Genomic DNA, 17,994 nt, shown 5'->3' with positions numbered 1-17,994 from the left:
ATCGTTGAGCACTGTACAGGTTATAGTCTGGTTTTACCAAAGAGCTTTTCCCCTTTTCAAAACCAAGTTCACTATAACCAATGGCTCAGATACCAATCTGTCGCACCCCCAAAATCCACATGCGGAGTATCACCGCTTGGAAGCGTGACTGACCAGGATCAAGCCACCAATCATATTGAACAATAAAATAAAATATTCAAAACCAAACGCAATATAATTGGTGATCCAAAACAAACCAAACATGTCTAAGAAATCAGCGGAAGCATAGTAATGTTTAAATAACCAACACATAGTTTAAAGTTCAAATGTTTAAGAATGGAACATAACAGTCCATAATCCCACAACGTCCACACCTCCTCGTGCAAGCTCCAAAAGTACCTATTGGCCTGCAAGGCATGTAACAACGAGTCAACAACAAAGTTGAGCAAGTTCATAGTTGGTTGTTCAGTTTTACCAGTTTATTTTGAAATCATAAGTCGTTTCGTAAACCACGAGTTAACCAGTTCTTTTGTTTCCCTAACCGTAACCATAATCAGTGGGGGGCTTCCCCTGTGAACCACTAGACCATACCATATCGACTACTAACGAAATATAAGTTGTGCCCTACATCAGTGTCTATCATCACTGACAGTTTGCCATAGTCCATTAGTACACGCCCGTTCGAACGACACGGTGTGAGGTTTATTAAACCTAATAGCGCTATTAAAAAATGACCCGCTCGCCATCGGCCTCGGCGATTAAGTCGATATAAAGAGGAGGGACTTCATGATAGAATTTTGTCTAGTAAGTTAAGGTTGTTGTCCTACCCAAGGAGGACGAACGTACGTAGTTCTACCCAAGGAGAATACGCAGGATTTATAGTGGCATCCTACCCAAGGAGGATGGCCGTACATATCCTACCCAAGGAGGATATATAGATTCCGTTTTAGTTTATTAACCCATTCCCAACCCTTGGGAATCCCATGCCTTGTAGAAAGTGTGAACTCACCTCGGTTTGCTCGGTTGATTAATTACTTGATTCCAATTAACAGTCAAAGCCTATGGTATGCACGTATTCACAATCAGTTTATATTCACATAGTTCAAGTATAAATCATGATCACAAAGTATAGCTCAAGTAACAGACGCCTCATAGCATTTAGCAGTTAATCACATATTCACATGAGTTACATTTAACGACACATAACTAACTCAGTTAACTCCTAACAGAATTAAACTTAGTTACTGTGCAGATTTCTACTTCGACGAAACCCCTTGTTTCGTCGTGATCACCCCTCGACGAAACACCCATGTTTCGTCGTGCATGCTTTCGGCGAAACTCCCCCGTTTCGTCGTGGTTACCCTCTGGCGAAACGCACCCGTTTCGTCGTCATCAGCGTTTCGTCGGAAGGCATCAGTTACGTCGTATAATCAGTTACACACAGAAACCCTAATCCTTCTAAACAACCATTTTACACCAATCTCGAACAACCAGTTATCATATAACGCCGTAATCATCAATCATTATACAAAATCATACAACACAGTAATCATTGATACACACAAGGCTATAACGTGTATTCACTTAACATTCAATCCAGTGATGATCATGGTATGCAAATATTAAATCAAACATGAACAGTGGCATAACAATTACATTCATGAACATCGGGCTTAGTCTAAGTGGTTCGAGACAGAACATCCAACCCTATCGACTAACTAATTGCTCATCATGCAATCCAATCACGACTTACGAATCTCTAACCGATAATCTAGATTTTATATAATCAATTCGTCATCTAAACGTGAACATGAACATTACTTAGTAATCACTCCATACTGATTTCAATTAAACGGTTAACGATGATTTCACCCAAACAATCAATCAAAGATTAAACACTAACCGAGATAGAAGGAATAATGAGTTGATTGCTAAGAAGGGCTTCGAGAACTCAAGGTTGCCGTCACACAGAAAGGAGGAGAGGAGAAGGCTTTAGGGTTTCTAATTTGCTAAAAGTGTGACGAATGAAACAGTAATACCCAATAAATATACGCGTAACGCACTGGGCCCTTAATGGGCTTCGGCGAAACAGTGGGCCGGCGAAACGCCTGTTTCGTCGAGATAAGGCGAAACACTCCTCTGTTTCATCGAAGTGGTTAATGGCGAAACTCCTTGTTTCATCGGGTATAGTTCCTAATCTCAAACAGTTTACAAGTTCATGTAACCAAACACTTTAATCACATTAAATAGATAACATATCAAACAAACATCTCAACATATAATCCAATGTGCACAATTACAAGGCAACAAGTCGTGCAAGTAAACAACTAAACAATTAATGTGCAATTAACGCGAAGATGGAATCTTGGAAACTCGAGTTGTCACAAGTTTTGGGACAAACCCCGTAATTTACAATAAAGGATTTTTACTGAAAATCCCTAATTTACATAAAACATGTTTATTTATTTAAGGAGCCACTTCATTCAAGCTCGTGTGCTATGTGGTACTTTTCCTTGTTCACAGTAAATCACCTGAAACATGTTTTAAAAAGATTTGATCAGCGAGAAATACTGGCGAGTCATTCAATTTATATAAAACGACACATTGTCATAATTTACAGTACTAAGAGCGATTACAAGTGCCCCTATCTTATAATTATCTGGTCCAATTGTCACTCGACCGAATCTATGACTGTTGTCATATCACTATTGGGTCCTGTCACCCAATTGTGACCTGTATCACTAATTAGGCTCGCCCACCTAAGAGTGATAAAACAGCAATAATGTGCACAATACCCCACTTACTGCCAGTAATTAAAGATACGCAAAGACTTAATCCCTGTAATTATAACTGGAAAACATTTAGGGTTTTGCAAAGTAACTTAGATAAAAACGGAATGACTCACATTGCAAATTTAAACGGACAGAGTCTGCCTACTGATTAAGCCGGTAACCTAGTTAAAATAACAATGCAAACGAAACTAGGTCAGTAACTTAATTCAACATTTACGCTAATTTCACGAGATCGAAACCCTCATGACGAATGACAAAGTATAGCCCGTATTCAGGCAGCACTTAAACATCCATCGGATCGGTTTTAATCGATCAGACATTGTATCATAGCAGTGATCGAGTTATTACCCTGTTATCGCAGCAGAGGTTCGGGATTATGGTTTTTTTTAATGAAACAACGTATATTTGAACTTACGTTTTGAATTTTAACGTCGAAACACTCAAATAATTCAAGTCACAAGCCAAGGGCTTTATAGCCCAAATTGAACCCGGCCGCGTGTCGTGACAGGTTCCACCTCACCTGTCGCGTGTCGCGGGGCAAGCCAAAACAGGCTAGGCCTGCCTTGTGTCTTGTTTAGCCCTGCTAAGTCAACCATCTTCGAAAATGTGTGTTTTAAACTCGTTTTCGACGGATAATTATGAATTAGGGGATTCCCCCTTGAGTTTTAGGGGGCCCTGATCCTAGTTTTGCCTGTTTTAAAATTTATGGGTCGCGCCATACCACCTGGGGTCTTAATTAGATTTTCCTAATGTGCATTCTTAAAATAAAAAATAACAATTTTGGCAAGGGTTGTTACACGTATCGTCCCCGTACCCCAGTCCCGTACCCGTATTCGTGCTACATAGGCCTGCTCATATAATAGAAAAAAGCGAATTTTTAATTCCCTCCCGGTGATGTTACAAAACAAAAAACGAACAAATTTTATATAACCCACATCTTGAAGTTTCAAAGGAGGTGCGCGAGTGATCTCTACCGTATGAAAAACCCCCAGCAGATAAAATTATTGGCTGAAAAATTTTTCAAGACAACAGGAATGCAAATATTATCTTCAGCGTTTGTGAGACCAAACTCAAAATGACGACACTTAATTCTTGTTAAGCCAGTGAACAACAATCGCTGACACCCTAATGAAATTACTTGTTAAGAACAAATGGGAACTTCTTTTTCAAATTAGACGAACAACGAAAGGGAATCAAGCCTCTCTAGTAACATTTAGAAATTTTAGGGTTTATAGGTTACCTTCCTGGTCCCAGAACTTAGATGTGGAAGAATGATGGAATGGTGGTCCTTTTTAGGTCGGGTCTGAACAACTTAGAAGCGGCTTTCTCCGCCGCTTTCGGCGAAACCCCAGCCGCCGTCACCACCAAATCCGCTAGATCTGGTACCTCTGTTGGTGGGTGTAGTGGCCATCATTGCCGCCAGTAGCCGGAACCCACCGCTTCTCTCGGTCTCTTTTGCGTCTGGTTATTCTCCCCTGCAAAACCCAAATATATTCATTTCTAGATCTAAACTTGCTTCTACTATTACACGATTTTGCGGATTCTTTTGAAAAAGATGTAAAAGTTGTGAGAGAGAATTGGGAGTGGAATCTGAATTTCAAAATAGAGAGGGGAGATGTATCTGGTTTGAGTGAGCGGGAGTTGAAAATTTTAGAGTGAGATTTGGCCGCCAAAAGAGAAGGATATTGTGGGAAAAGTAAATTAATAGTGTGCTTTAGAGGGTTGTACATTATGCATTAAGGGTGTTTTAAGGGAATGACAAATTACGTTAAGTAGTCCTTCCTATATGCTTTTATATATAGTATAGATACGTCCAGTCAACATGCTAAACACTATTCATGGCAACTAACATCTCTAAACTAAAACTTCTTTGCAGTTGCAATCAATGGCTTACAAACCATTCTCCGCCCTCAACTACCCAGACAATGTGGAGCCGATACAAATAAGAGTCGCAAGAAAGTGGATCCCATACAAGCAAAACACAGAGCTTTGCTACATATTCGTGGATAAGCATGTAAGTCAACTTACCTAACACACACGTATACATGACAAAACATGTTACCTAGACAAAACATATAAGCAGGCTGCTTCACGTTTGGTTTAAGCAAAACATTTAAAATACTAAACATATAAGTAGACTGCTTCACGTTTGGTTTAAGCAAAGCATTTAAAGCACTTACTTATTTTAATGCATTTATTGGATATAGAGTATATGAAATAACATGGAACAAATCTTAGCAGAAACACATCGTTGTAGTAGGAAACAAACTATGGCATTCTTTCGATTATATATAATTTTTTGTGTAAGCTGTAACTATATGACATTATAGATGTGACATTTGAAGGTTCCGGACTTAGTTGGGCATCCAATTCGCCCAACATTTACTCATTGATATTACATTTGATTTCTTAACGATTTTTGTTAACCTCTTACACCAGACATCTTGATTCCAGACACAGAACAGAAGCAGAAAATTGAAGAATATGTTAAGTCACCACAAGGGATGCAACATGGTGAAGAGATGAGTATGCAAAGCAACTTTAAATCTTCAATTCATTCAGCAGATGTTACTGGACCTTCGATTAGAAACTACTTTTAGACTGTAATTTTATGTACATCAAGTTTTAGTACTAAAACATCAATTGCAATCATAAATTAAAACACGCTTGAGTCGGTGTACAATTTGACAAATATTTTGATCAAAGTTTGAATAAAGTTAGGCATTCGAAAACAATCTTGATACGGTGTATACCTTATTTATTTATAAGAATAAAATTATCATCTTTTAAAGGTTGCATTGTTTGGCAAATTCAGATTATTTGAAAACTATCTTTAGTGTTTGTATTGTAGAGAGTGGTGGCGGAAGAGTGGCGGTTACATCTGGGTGTGATACGATTCATGTTGGGTGCTTCGTTTCGTCGAAAGTTAGCGACCATAATAGCGTGGACAGAGAATCCTTGGTGAATTTGTAGAGTAGTCCACATATACGTAAGAAAGAGTCTGAGCTTCAAGGTTAAGTAGATGTGCTTTAGGAGATGTTTCTAACGAACGCGGCGGGGATTTATTCTAGTTAATATGAATTTTATCCCTACACAATAATGGATAAGAATTTAATGAATTTGTTTTGAATTGTTTAAAATTTGAAGCGGATGCACAATTATAAAAATCGAAGGTTTAAAATTTGCGAGGCGGGCAGCAGGCAAAAGAGGAAAGTGTAAAGAAAGTAGCCGTTAGAGAAAATCTCAACGTTGGACAAAATAAATTAGGTTTTCCGCCTGTACTTAAAACCCCCGCTCCTCCCTCATCTCTCTCTCTCTCTCTCTCTCTCAATATTAGAAGAAGGCAGGCAGGCGATAATCATCAATCAAAAACTTCTTCTTCATCTTCTAATTCTCTCATTCAAATTCCAATCCAATCCAATCGATCTTCTGCTTATGGCAACCATGAACAACAACTCTCAAGTGGCCACTAAACAGCCTGTTCCAACGCCTAACACCATCGATGCCCAATCCGTCCTTAAAAGGTATGTATGAATGTCTTTTCAATCCTACAAGAATTCTTCATGATTCATTTTCTTCAAATCACCCTGAATTTGTTTCTGTATCTTTCATCGAATCCAGTTAGTTCTAGAGAGAGATTATGTATTGCTTAATGATTTGGTTGTTGAATTAGGGTTTCAATTAGATAGTCTAGGGTTATTGAAATCATATATCTACTTTTTGATCTGAATTAGGAATACTACTAATCCTGTTTCATTGCAACAGATTGCAGTCAGAACTGATGGATCTAATGGTAAGTCAGTCAGTCAAAAATATTCATTCTTCATCTGAACGTTGAATTTATTATTAATATATAGATATTTTTTTTTTACAGATGAGTGGTGAGACTGCGGTATCCGCGTTTCCTGAGGAAGACAACATCTTTTTCTGGAAAGGAACGATTTCCGGGAGCAAAGACACTGTCTTTGAAGGAACAGAATACAAGCTTTCCCTTTCCTTCCCGAATGATTACCCCTTCAAGCCTCCAAAGGTGAAGTTCGAGACCGCTTGCTTTCATCCTAATGTCGATGTTTTCGGAAACATATGTCTGGATATTCTTCAGGTATTGTTTTAACTATAATTTAATTTAAAACTGATTATGATTATTTGATTGAACATATTAATAAGAATAATAATAAACTTGTAGGACAAATGGTCAGCTGCTTATGATGTGAGAAGTATTCTAATCTCTATCCAAAGTCTCCTTGGAGGTAAACAAACTGAGGGTGTTACTTTTATATAGATATATGTAAACTTACCAATTTCTTTTAATTTATTAATTTATAATTGCAGAACCAAACACAAGTTCGCCTCTGAACACGCAAGCAGCAGCACTTTGGAGTGATCAAGAAGGTATTGATTGAAAGTTTTCCTTTTTATTGCATGTGATGTGATGATAAAATTGATATGATGTATGCAGAATACAGGAAAATGGTGAAGAAGCTGTATAAACCAGTTGCATAAGATGGATGGAATGGAGGAGGCATTGAGAATTAATTCTATTCTTTTTTTCTACAGAAATTTACTTCAAAATTTCAATACATTTATTTTATTTTATTGTCTTTCTATCTTTCAAATTTTGACTTAGTTATGAGCAATTGACGGCTCTGTTTGTTTGATGCATCAAATTACAGGAGTGAAATGACTAAAACCTTAATATTAGCATTGTCCCGTTCTGTAAGTCGAGAAAGTCTACATGTTTGAACAAACTTGTTCGTTGTTTTCTCTATAAAGGACCAACTTGGTGTAAAAGACGGGAAAATGCATAGCAATTCAAAATCAACGACGGCATTAATATGATGCTAAAAAGTTAAACGTAACATATTATTAGCGCTGTTTCATGATTTTGCCCAAGTCTTATTTAAAAGGAAATACAAAATCTGGCTGGGGAATAGTTTCTTACAAGTCAAAAGAGAATGGTTTGATCATCTCTAAAACAGAAGACTCTTCTTACAAATTCTATGGAAACCTACTGAAGGATAAACATTAATAGTGAAACAAATTCTATATATAAATACAATCATAACATGGATCGACAGTGTCAAGGATTACGTTGATTCCCCAACCTCATTTTTTAATGTTTTGTTAAGTTCACTTATTTAATTTTGTTCTTTTTAAAAGATGGTGAAAAATTCTTTCGTTTCCGATTCCGAACATACCCTTGCAACATGCCCTTTTTTCTTAGTTTCCAATGTATTTTTGTGGTTTAACGTGGTACAATCATACCGTTGATGGAAATTTGTATGTGTTACTTTTACTAAGTGTCGATACCGTAACAAACCGAACCGATATGGATCGAAACCCCGCAGCGTAACGTGGTCTAGTTAAAAACAACTTTAACTTTTGAATTCGATCCCTTCACATACACTTCAATCCTATTATAGATAATTCCAACAAGAACACATTCATCTACTTAATGGACAAGAAAACCAAGTTCATTCAACTATTCATGGTCAAATGTTTGTTCGTTAAAGTTAAACGAACAAACAAACATGAGCATGCCCCATTCATGTCCGTCCTGTTTGTTCACAAGCTTATATACTTTTTTTTTGTAGCCGTTGGAAATACAAAGAAAAAAACTGATTTTATTAATTATAATTTTTTTTCCTATTATACTTGTATGACTAATTTTTTTAATATCTTCACAAATTTATGGTTGCTAGCTTTAAGCATATCTTTTTTTTTGAAAATCAAACTTCATTAGAAACCAAACATGTTTGAACCCCCAAGCAGGGGAACAAGACGGCCAAAAACTTACATCATGTCACAGTTACACCATTCTTCCCAAGTAAATGTTCTATTTCTATTCCTATTTTTATACCACAAGTATCCATATGTCTTCACATCCGCAACGACCTCGTCAATCTTTGTGATCTTATTATTGAAAATACGATCATTTCTAGCCTTCCAGATTCTCCAACAACCAATAATCAACAAACCTTGCACCATATCCTTTTTCGCCGTGTTGAGTCGCATGTTCTTGTATATATTCATAAGGTCTTTTAAATCACAAACATATAGAAACGGAAACCTGCACCACTTCGCAATAGCCTGCCAAACTCTAGTCGAAAAAATACAGCTTGTAAATAAGTGTTCTGCAGTCTCGTCACTGTCGTCACAAAAAATACAGAAGTTATTTTCCACTTGTATGTTTCTCTTGATCAAAGTTGTTTTAGTCGGTAATCTTTCAAGCATCGCCCTCCACATAAAGATGTTGCACTTCTGAGGTAACCAAATACACCAATCAAATAAAGCCGCTGTGATAGCCACATCGGTTGAGGACATCCACGCTTTAATACTAGCCACTGAAAACTTTGATTCGGTACCATGCCACAACCATGAGTCTTTCTTATCAGAAAGCTTCACAGTCGTAAGCATATTGAAACAATCCGTCAATTCCAAAGTTTCTTCTAAAGATGTCGGATCATGCCTCCATCGCCATGCAAAGCTACTAGCGCCTCCGCTTTTCAACACCCGATCCGACACCTTACAATGTTTCTCGGTTTCAATTCTATACAGATTAGGAAAACACACCTTTAAAGGTTTATCGCATATCCACGGGTCCAACCAGAAACGAATCATTTTGCCACTCCCAACCTTGGCTCTAATCAACGAATTGAAACCGACGTCAAGCACCTTAACTTGCCGACCCAACTTGACAATATAGCTCCAAGATCCTTTAAACCTACCTTGACTCGGATATATGTCCCATGTACGAGCAGAAATATGTATCGAGTCAACCACTTTTTCCATAAAGCATTAGCCTCACACCTATATCTCCACAACCACTTCAGCAGAAGACCATAATTAGAGTTCTCCAATTTATTAACACCCAACCCCCCTTTAAGTTTAGCCACCGTTACCTTATCCCAACCCACCCAATGTAGCTTTTTAACCTCGTCACTACTCCCCCACAGAAACTTCTTCATTAATGCCTCTAAATCGGCTATAATTTTTTTCGGGGCTTTGTAAAGAGAAAAGTAATAACTTGGTAAACTCTCGAGAACCGACCTAATTAACGTAAGTCTTCCACCAATAGATAGCACATGGGCTTTCCATCTCGACAACCGTGCCTGGAACATCTCCTTAACCGGTTGCCAACTAATAATTCGGTTCATGTTCGCTCCCACTTTGATGCCTAAATAAACAAAAGGAATGCTTCCCGCCTTGCAACCCAAACATTCTGCCATCATTTGAGTCGTGTCCGCCCCCACTCCCATACCAAATAGAATAGACTTATGAATGTTAATACGAAGACCCGAACATAGATAGAATATTCTCAACAGTCTCTTCAGATTATTAAAGTTATATTTCGACCACTCCCCCAAAATCATAGCATCATCTGCGTATAAGAAATGATTTACCTCGAGCCCACCGTTCGGGAGACGAATACCATCAAAAGCCCCGATATCCTTCGCTTTCCTTAACAAACTAGAAAAAGCCTCCATCACAATAACAAACAAGAAGGGCGATAAAGGATCACCTTGGCGAATTCCTTTCTTGCAATCAAACTCAAATGTTGGAGCGCCATTGACAAGCACCGACGCCCTCGCTGAAGCTAAAATACCCTCCACCCATAAACACCACCGCATTGGAAACCCCAATTGACGAAGCATATCTATCAAAAAACCCCAATGCACATTATCATATGCCTTTTCGAAGTCTATTTTAAAAATAAACATCTCCTTCCGCATTTTCTTTGCCCAAGCTATTATTTCATTAATCATCATCGGCCCGTCCAAAATAAACCTACCACTCAAGAAAGCTGATTGCGTATCTGAAGTGATATTCCCCATTATCTTCCGCATTCTATTCGCTAATAACTTCGAAATAACCTTACTAATCACACCAATGAGTGTTATTGGTCGATAATCTCCTAAGGCCGAAGGAGCCGAGGTTTTAGGAATAAGAGTTATAAAAGACGAGCCAACTCCCCGGCTTATGGAACCAAAATCATAGAAGTCACTGATAATGTTCATAAAGTCAACTGAAAGGATGTTCCAAAATTTTTTGATAAACTTAAAATTGAAGCCGTCCGGGCCCGGCGCCTTGTCATTTCCACATCCAAAAACCGCCTCCTTTACTTCACTTTCTGAAAACGGAGTTACCATCATTGCCGCCTCCTCTTCAGTTAACCTTTTCAACTCATGTCCTCGCAACTTCGGTCTAGTCGACAATTCCTCCACAAATTTTTTCTTGAAAAACTGGTACACTTCTTTCTTGACTTTCGATGGCTTCGTTTCCCAAATCCCGTTAATCAACAGACCCGGTATACTATTTGAAGCCTTTCTTTTATTGATAAGACCATGAAAATATCTCGTATTATCGTCCCCATCTGAAGCCCATTTACATCTGGACTTTTGCTGTGTATCTTTATACTTGAGGTCTTCTATCTCTCTTACTCGTCTACGGCTTTCCTCCCAAACCCAAAGTTCCTCCTCTGTCAAATCTCTTTCTTCCCTAGTCGCATCAAGAATCTCCATCTCGTGTTTTAAAATGAAAATCTCTTCCAATTCTTTTTGCTTTGTAATCTCCTTCCATTCGATAATACGGCTACGAAACCATCTAAACTTTTGTAACAACATCAAATCTGACCTACCACCTCCTTGAAAATCGGTGTTCGCCTTCAAGATAACCTCCTCAAAATCGTCCCTGTCTAACCAAGAGTTGAAAAAACGGAAAGGTTTCGGGCCAAAGTTACCTGAAATCGTCTTAAGAATAACCGGGCAATGGTCTGGAAGGCCTTTAGGCAAGACTCTATATTCAGCGGAGGACCACCTACAGAAGAACTCCCAACACACTAACAATCTATCAATTCGGCTTAACTTGTTACCTGCTGAAAAAGTAAACTTCCTTCCTCTAAGCAACAGTTCTTGAAGCCCCGCGTCTTCAATGAAATTATTGAAATCTCTAGCTGCAGCCACATTAAAATTGGAATTTCTCCTCTCACTCTCATTACGAACTGAATTAAAATCTCCTCCCACGATCCACAAACCATTTGTAACTGTTATGATATTAACCAAATCCACCCATAATTGACGTTTCTCAATATCATTCTGCGGCGCACACACATTAAGAATATTTATAGTCTCCCCACTACCCTTAATGAACCCCGAACACACCAAATAATTTCGGTTTCTAAAGGTAACCTGCAAATCGAAAACAGTCGTATCCCACAACGTAATCAAACCCCCTGATCTACCAGTAGGTTCAACAAAGCCAAAATTGAAAACGCCTCTACCCCAAAATCCCTCAAGATCCTTCTCCTCCACATTAGTACACAAGGTCTCTTGCAATAGCACACATCCAATTTGCTGGTCAATACGAATACCCCTTAACCACGCCTTCTTAGCTTGCACTCCCAAACCACGTACATTTAACGTTAAAAAATTCATGATAGAACCGATTGAAAACCTTCATTAGAGATCGACTCCCTTACCTGCTGTTGGAAATCCCCAATATTTTCAACTCCTAAACGACGCCCTAATTCCATCGTATTTGCAACTTCCTCACCTAGCCGACCTTCTTCTGCATTCTGAATCGTATGTTTGGAAGCAACCTGTTGCGGCTGTTTGTTTAAATCCGGAGTAAGGAAAGCTTCAAAAGCTGGAGATTCCTCAGCTGAAATATTTGGGCCCTCCTTACTCGGTCCACTATTACTATCCTCAATACCCAACATAGCATTTAATCCAAAGGGGTCATCACCTCTGGCCCGTTTCTTTGGCCTGCTTCTTTCTTGTGGAGAATTTGACTGGGCCCTCCCTTTCCGATCCACCTTTTTAAATCTTTTTAGTCCAGCTATATCTCCACTCTTGAGGTTCCCAAAAGCATAACAAAAGAAATTATCTTTACTATTGTTTCCCCCTAGATCAATCCCATGATTATAATTATGGCTATTTTTACCATGAATCTCGTCATTAACACTTTCCAATTCATTGTTATTTCTTAATTTACCGTTACCGGATCCGGCACTATCGTCCGTTTTCGAGCTCTCGCCGGAATCAACTTTTCGAACCTCCACATGATCCGCGTCCATGTTGACAGAGTTGTCTTTGGAAGCTGAATGAACCTCGTCTTCGATTTCCTCCTCCAAATAATCTGGTAACCATTCTCTATGTTCCTCCTCTACCAACACCCGTATCATCTTATCTTGCCATTTGAGAGACATCGATCGTTTAATCCTACTCCCTTCACCACTTAGAACTCCGATGCACACATAAGAAAGGTCATCATCTTCCTCAGAAATTTCTGCCGGATGAACCACAGCACCCACCTTCCCACTGATAGCATTAAACACGGGATTAATTGCAAGGTTCAAAGGAACACCATAAACTTTAATCCATGCAATCCGTTCATAAGCAAGCATCTGCCCTTTCCATACGTCGACTTTCAAAAATCAATCCTTCCAAATAAGTTCATGAAGAAACAGTGATCTAATTAGGGAGTTAATTAGATTGGTTTATGTTCCTTTCATGGGGGTTAATCTTCTTAAGGATATTTGAGCTCCGACTTGGTGATTTATCCTGCAAAACAGAACACCGTTAACTCGTTAAGAGGGGAATGTGGGGGTTTCCCTCTTAACCAGGCTCCGGCGTGAGAATAAGCGACTGCTTTGAGAGTAATTAAGTGTAAAGAGTGAGGGCCGAGGGAATAGAACGTTTAACCTGTGGAATGAGGTCTCTATTTATAGCCGGAGAGGTGTGAGGGGTTATGGGCTGATGGGCCTTGGGCCAGAAGCGGACAACAAAACGGATATGCTCTTTGTCTCACTGGCGTCGACCGCTTAGTGGCTTCTAGATGCTTGTTGGTGCTGGCGCACCTTGATTGGAGCCACGTGTCATTGTTGTCGGCCTTGTTGTCCTTCTGTCATCAGCAGACGAGTGGAGATCGTGGGACAGTTGTCTCCGTCCTCTGATTGGTGCCATGTAGGCGTCCTTGTGTACTTTTCGTCAGGCGATCGTGGCGCACGATTGTCCAGAGCCTACTAGACGCTCATTGGCTCCTTTTACTGCCACTTGTACCTTATGTACCACTGTAGGTAGCCGTGCGCTTCCCTACTGAGTGGCTCTTGTTGGATAACAAACTAACCCGCGCGGGGGTTAGCATGCTCATTTGTTCCATTGTTTTATGCTAAGTGCTGATACTTGGCTCTCTTGTGAGCCGTGCCTCGCGCCAGACAAACTGCAACGTGTGTAAGTCGCGCGAGGATACTGTTAATAAGTTTTCTGAAATAAGGAGTATGGTTCCGTGCGCAACCTGGTCGGAGGTTTGCGCGGCTTTTTGGGACCATAGCCCTTCAAGTCCCCCCAGTCCAGTGCTGCACCATGCGCAACGCAAGTGGTTGGAGCTCTGGACTTAATAAAATTAGAAGAAATAAGTGTAACAGGGGAAAATTTCTTTTGATCCTGATTGGTGTGGCGCATGTGGAAAATGTTGTTTTCAATTGCGCGAGTACCAATGCAGGTCTTTAGGGATTGTCGTTTCTCTGATCAGGCGCGCGGGTTTATTGGAGGTGATATGTAGCTGGCGCGGTTCATATAACTTCTGCATGAAGTTACTTGCAACATTTGTGGCGGGAAACTTCGAAATTTGAACTTCTGACAGGTTGGTGAGATAAGTCGCTGAGAGCGACGTTTGAGTTGACCCCTGGCACGGGTGTCATCATGCCGCCTGCGGTGGTTGCACTTCATGTCAGGAGAGTGAGGCCCACGCGCGCGTGGTAACCGTCACCCCTGGTTTCCCGCTTGACGTGGCAACCTCCTGTTGGTTAACCTAGCGGCGAACGCGGCACGGTTACCCATCGCATTAAATGCGATGGGTATATATATCCGAAGAGAAGGTGAGAGATTCTCACTTCTCTTCGTTTCTTCTCCACTTTTCTCTCAAAAACTCTTTGAATCTTCAAAGTGTTCTTCGTCTCTTCAAGATTTCTTCAAATCTTCAAACTTTTCTTCAAGCTTTTTTCCAGATCTTTCTAAAAAGATGAGTGAAGAACACCAAGAGGCTCCTGTTAGTGAGGAAGGACCAGTTCCTGTCCTTAGATGGGACTTAGGTCTCTTCGAACAGATTGTTCGTAGTTTCAGATTCCCACCGGAGTGGGATGCCCGGTATCCGTCTCAGGGCCAGACCGCGGCTGATGCACCACCCGGTTACATTACCCTGTATGAAGACTTCTTTCTTCAGGGTAATTTCCGACTGCCGGCGACCAACTTCCTAGGCAGTATCCTTTCTTACTACAATTTCCATATATATCTCAGATGAGCCCTCCCGGGATGGTGAGGGTACGACACTTTGAATTTTTGTGCCATTCCCATGGCGTCGAGCCATCGGTCGATAAGTTTCGTGCTTTCTACCAGTTGCAGAGAACGATGGGGTTCTTCTCGTTTGCAAGCCGGGGCGCGGCAAAGAAGATCTTGTTGAATCCTCCTAAGAGTTTCCACGACTGGAAACCCAAGTTCTTCTTCATCAGGGAAGAAGTCTTGCCGATTGCCATGCCCTTTAGGGACTGGACCGAGGCCATACCGAAGGAAGATCTTCCCATCCCAAAAACTGCTCGGTGGTACCAGCAGCTAACCCCAACCCCAAATCGGGTGTTTGGGGAAAATGTGTTAGTTGCTGCTAAGATGAGTGACCAGTGGTTACCTAGCAGCAGGGAGGTTCCGGTTTTGAAGATCGGCGATCAAGGTTAGTGTCTTCTTTGTTGTCTTTTTCTAAGTAGGATTTCTGTAATTGTCACTTACTTATTTCCATTTGTAGAAGCGCAACTCTACCAAGCTGCCTTCTCTACCTTTGGTGGCTCCATGGGCGTTCGCCCATTGCGCGATGACGAGGAAAGCTGGTATGACCAGATTAAAGGAAGCTTCATGTTTCCTGCTGCTGATGCTTTCGCTTCACCGCCGACCGCTACTGAAGGTGCGCAATACCCTAAACCTCGTCCATTGCGCTCTGTGACTCTCGCTGGGAAAGAGACTTTCTATCTTTCCAGCGAGGAGTCCGTAGGTTCATCCAGCGGCGAGCTAAGCTCTTGGTCTGAAATCTTTGCAGGTGTGTTGCGCGACCTGGGGATTGACCCCGAGGAGAAGAAGAAAAAACCGGTGAAGAAGAAGAAGAAGGTGGAGCCTGAGGTGACCAGTAAGGGCACTGGCCCTAGTCGCGCAACATCTGCTGCTGTCAAAGGTACTCTTCGCCTTCGTCAACGTGACTTAGACGACTATGTGATAATCAGTGACTCATATGAAGGTTTATCACATGCAGCTAAGGGGAAGACCGGTGCTGGTGGGTCGAAGAGTTCTGGGAGCGCGGGTTCTCGTAACCCTGAAGCTGGCGCGACTCCATCTTTTCCTGAAGATGACGAAGCTGAAGAAGAAGATGCTGGTGCCCAGCTTATTGGGCGGAAGAGGGGTAGGAGTGAAGCCACGACTGGTGTGGCTTCCGCCCCTACATCTGCTGTGATTCCCGTGGTTGGGAAAACGAGCAAGCTGCGCTCGTTATACAAATTTTCTCCTGGTAAGTTCTTCGCTTCTCTTCTTAATACTTTTCTCTTTACTCAAATGCACTTGCTTTATTTTTCAGAAATCAAGAAGAAGACCCCTGAGAAGGGTGTCACGTTCAGTGAGGCTGCGGCAAAAAGGCCCAAGATTACCGTCAAGTCCACTGACACTGCTGCTCAGGATGCCGCGAAGGCTGCTGAGGCGCAGCGAAAGGTGGAGGAGGATCGGAAGAGAGAGGAGGAGAAGAAGAGAGTTGCGGAAGAGAAGAGAAAGAAAGAAGAAGAGAGGAAGAAGATAGAGGAGGAGAGAAAGAGAAAAGAGGAGGAGGAGAGGAAGCAGAGGGCGGAGCAGGAGAGGTTGGCTGAAGTGGCGAGGAAGCAGGCCTTGGAGAAGGAGCTAACGGCGAAAAAGGCTATGGATCAGCCTCTTAAATCTCCAGGTCCTGAGGTCACCAAACCAACCAACACCGGTCCTGTCATTACTTCCAAGGGTTCCAGCCGCTTCTCCTCAAGCGGCGCGAGCTCTGGTGGAGCTGGGGGTTATAACCCCAATGTGATAGGTGCGAAGGACACCGTTGGGGATATTTACTACAAGACTTACAATGAAGAAGAACGTGGTGACGCTCCTCATCAAGCCCCCTGGAGTTTAAAACAGAAGGATACCTTCATTGAGTTCAGCCCTGCGCGCGAGTGGTTCTTGAACTCCTTTACACCTGCTGAAGTCAATCGGCAAAGGGCGAAACCTCAGGAAATGTTGTATCGTACTTATATCCTTGGCGAGGCCAACGCTCGTGCTGCCAACCATCAAATAGTTCGCGAATGGCGAACGATGGTTAGGGAGCGCGCCGACTGGGAGGCTTATCGCGAGCGTATGCTGAAACGTATTGCTGAATTTGAAAAATCTAAAGCCGCGTTTGGTGAGGAGAGGGCCAAGTTTGAGGCTGACAAGAAGGCTGAAGAGTGGGGCCGCGAGGGGCTGCAGAAAAAACTCCACAATGTTGAAGAGCAACTGGCCAAGTAGAAGGCCGATTTTAAACGTATTTGTGCCCAAGACAACGAGCGCGCCTATGCGGCTCGACAGAAGATAGTTGACCTTGAGGCTAAAGTTGCTGACTTGACCTCGAAGGTAGAGGAGGCGCAGGGAGAGAAGGCTGCCAAACAGCAGGTGGAGGTTAGTCTTATTTGTTTTCCTTTATACTTGCTGTTTTGTTAATACATCGGCCTAAGTTGTTTTGTCGGCCTTCAGGTTGAATTGTCTGAGGTCAAACTACAGCTGTCCAGCAAGGACAGAGATCTCCACGCCAAGGACGCTGAGATTGCGGAGCTCAAACGTCGCTTAAACGAGCAAATTGACAGATGCGAGTCGTTGGAGATCGACCTGGAAGCCGAGAGGGTTAAGGCTGCTACGGCTGAGGAGGCGCGTGCTGTTAGCACTGCGGCGCTGAATGTGGCCCAAACCAACTACTCCGAGGCTCAAGGCATCGTCGATACGCTTGTCTCAGAAGCTGAATGGATGCGCACTCGTGGAGTAGTGCTGGTAAGTGCCTTTGTCTTATGCTTTTTCTTGTTGAGAGTTTTATCTTTAATGCTTTTTGTTTTTTGTGAAGGTTGCCAACTCCATCCTGAATGCGAGCGAGCTAGACTGCGCCGTAGCGGCTCTGACAGATGCGGCGCGTGCGGTGGGTCATCGGGGAG

The 17,994-nt window shown here is 41.6% G+C and overlaps 2 protein-coding genes across 2 annotated transcripts; one reads left to right on the top strand and one right to left on the bottom strand.

The window, feature by feature from the left end:
- The first annotated feature begins 6,040 nt into the window (after positions 1-6,040).
- On the top strand, positions 6,041-7,472 carry LOC110865578 (ubiquitin-conjugating enzyme E2 20). The gene is made up of 6 exons (XM_022114872.2): positions 6,041-6,295; positions 6,537-6,564; positions 6,646-6,873; positions 6,958-7,021; positions 7,104-7,163; positions 7,231-7,472. The coding sequence occupies exons 1-6, from the start codon at positions 6,207-6,209 to the stop codon at positions 7,272-7,274; spliced, it is 513 nt and encodes a 170-aa protein (XP_021970564.1). The 5' UTR covers positions 6,041-6,206; the 3' UTR covers positions 7,275-7,472.
- Positions 7,473-8,564: 1,092 nt separating this feature from the next.
- On the bottom strand, positions 8,565-9,392 carry LOC110944824. Its single transcript, XM_022186467.1, has one exon. The coding sequence runs from the start codon at positions 9,390-9,392 to the stop codon at positions 8,565-8,567; it is 828 nt and encodes a 275-aa protein (XP_022042159.1).
- Positions 9,393-17,994: the final 8,602 nt, after the last annotated feature.

Source organism: Helianthus annuus, chromosome 6 (assembly GCF_002127325.2).
Source record: "Helianthus annuus cultivar XRQ/B chromosome 6, HanXRQr2.0-SUNRISE, whole genome shotgun sequence".
Classification (NCBI taxonomy): Eukaryota; Viridiplantae; Streptophyta; class Magnoliopsida; order Asterales; family Asteraceae; genus Helianthus; species Helianthus annuus.
Note: the sequence above shows the minus strand (reverse complement) of the source record. Positions and strands in the feature narration are given on the sequence as shown.

Coding starts and splice junctions, on each gene's coding strand:
- LOC110944824 (XM_022186467.1), bottom strand. CDS start 9,392: ATGATTCGTTTCTGGTTGGACCCGTGGATATGCGATAAACCTTTAAAG.
- LOC110865578 (XM_022114872.2), top strand. CDS start 6,207: ATGGCAACCATGAACAACAACTCTCAAGTGGCCACTAAACAGCCTGTT. Junction 6,565..6,645: donor CAGAACTGATGGATCTAATG/GTAAGTCAGTCA, acceptor TTTTTTTTACAG/ATGAGTGGTGAGACTGCGGT. Junction 6,874..6,957: donor TATGTCTGGATATTCTTCAG/GTATTGTTTTAA, acceptor ATAAACTTGTAG/GACAAATGGTCAGCTGCTTA.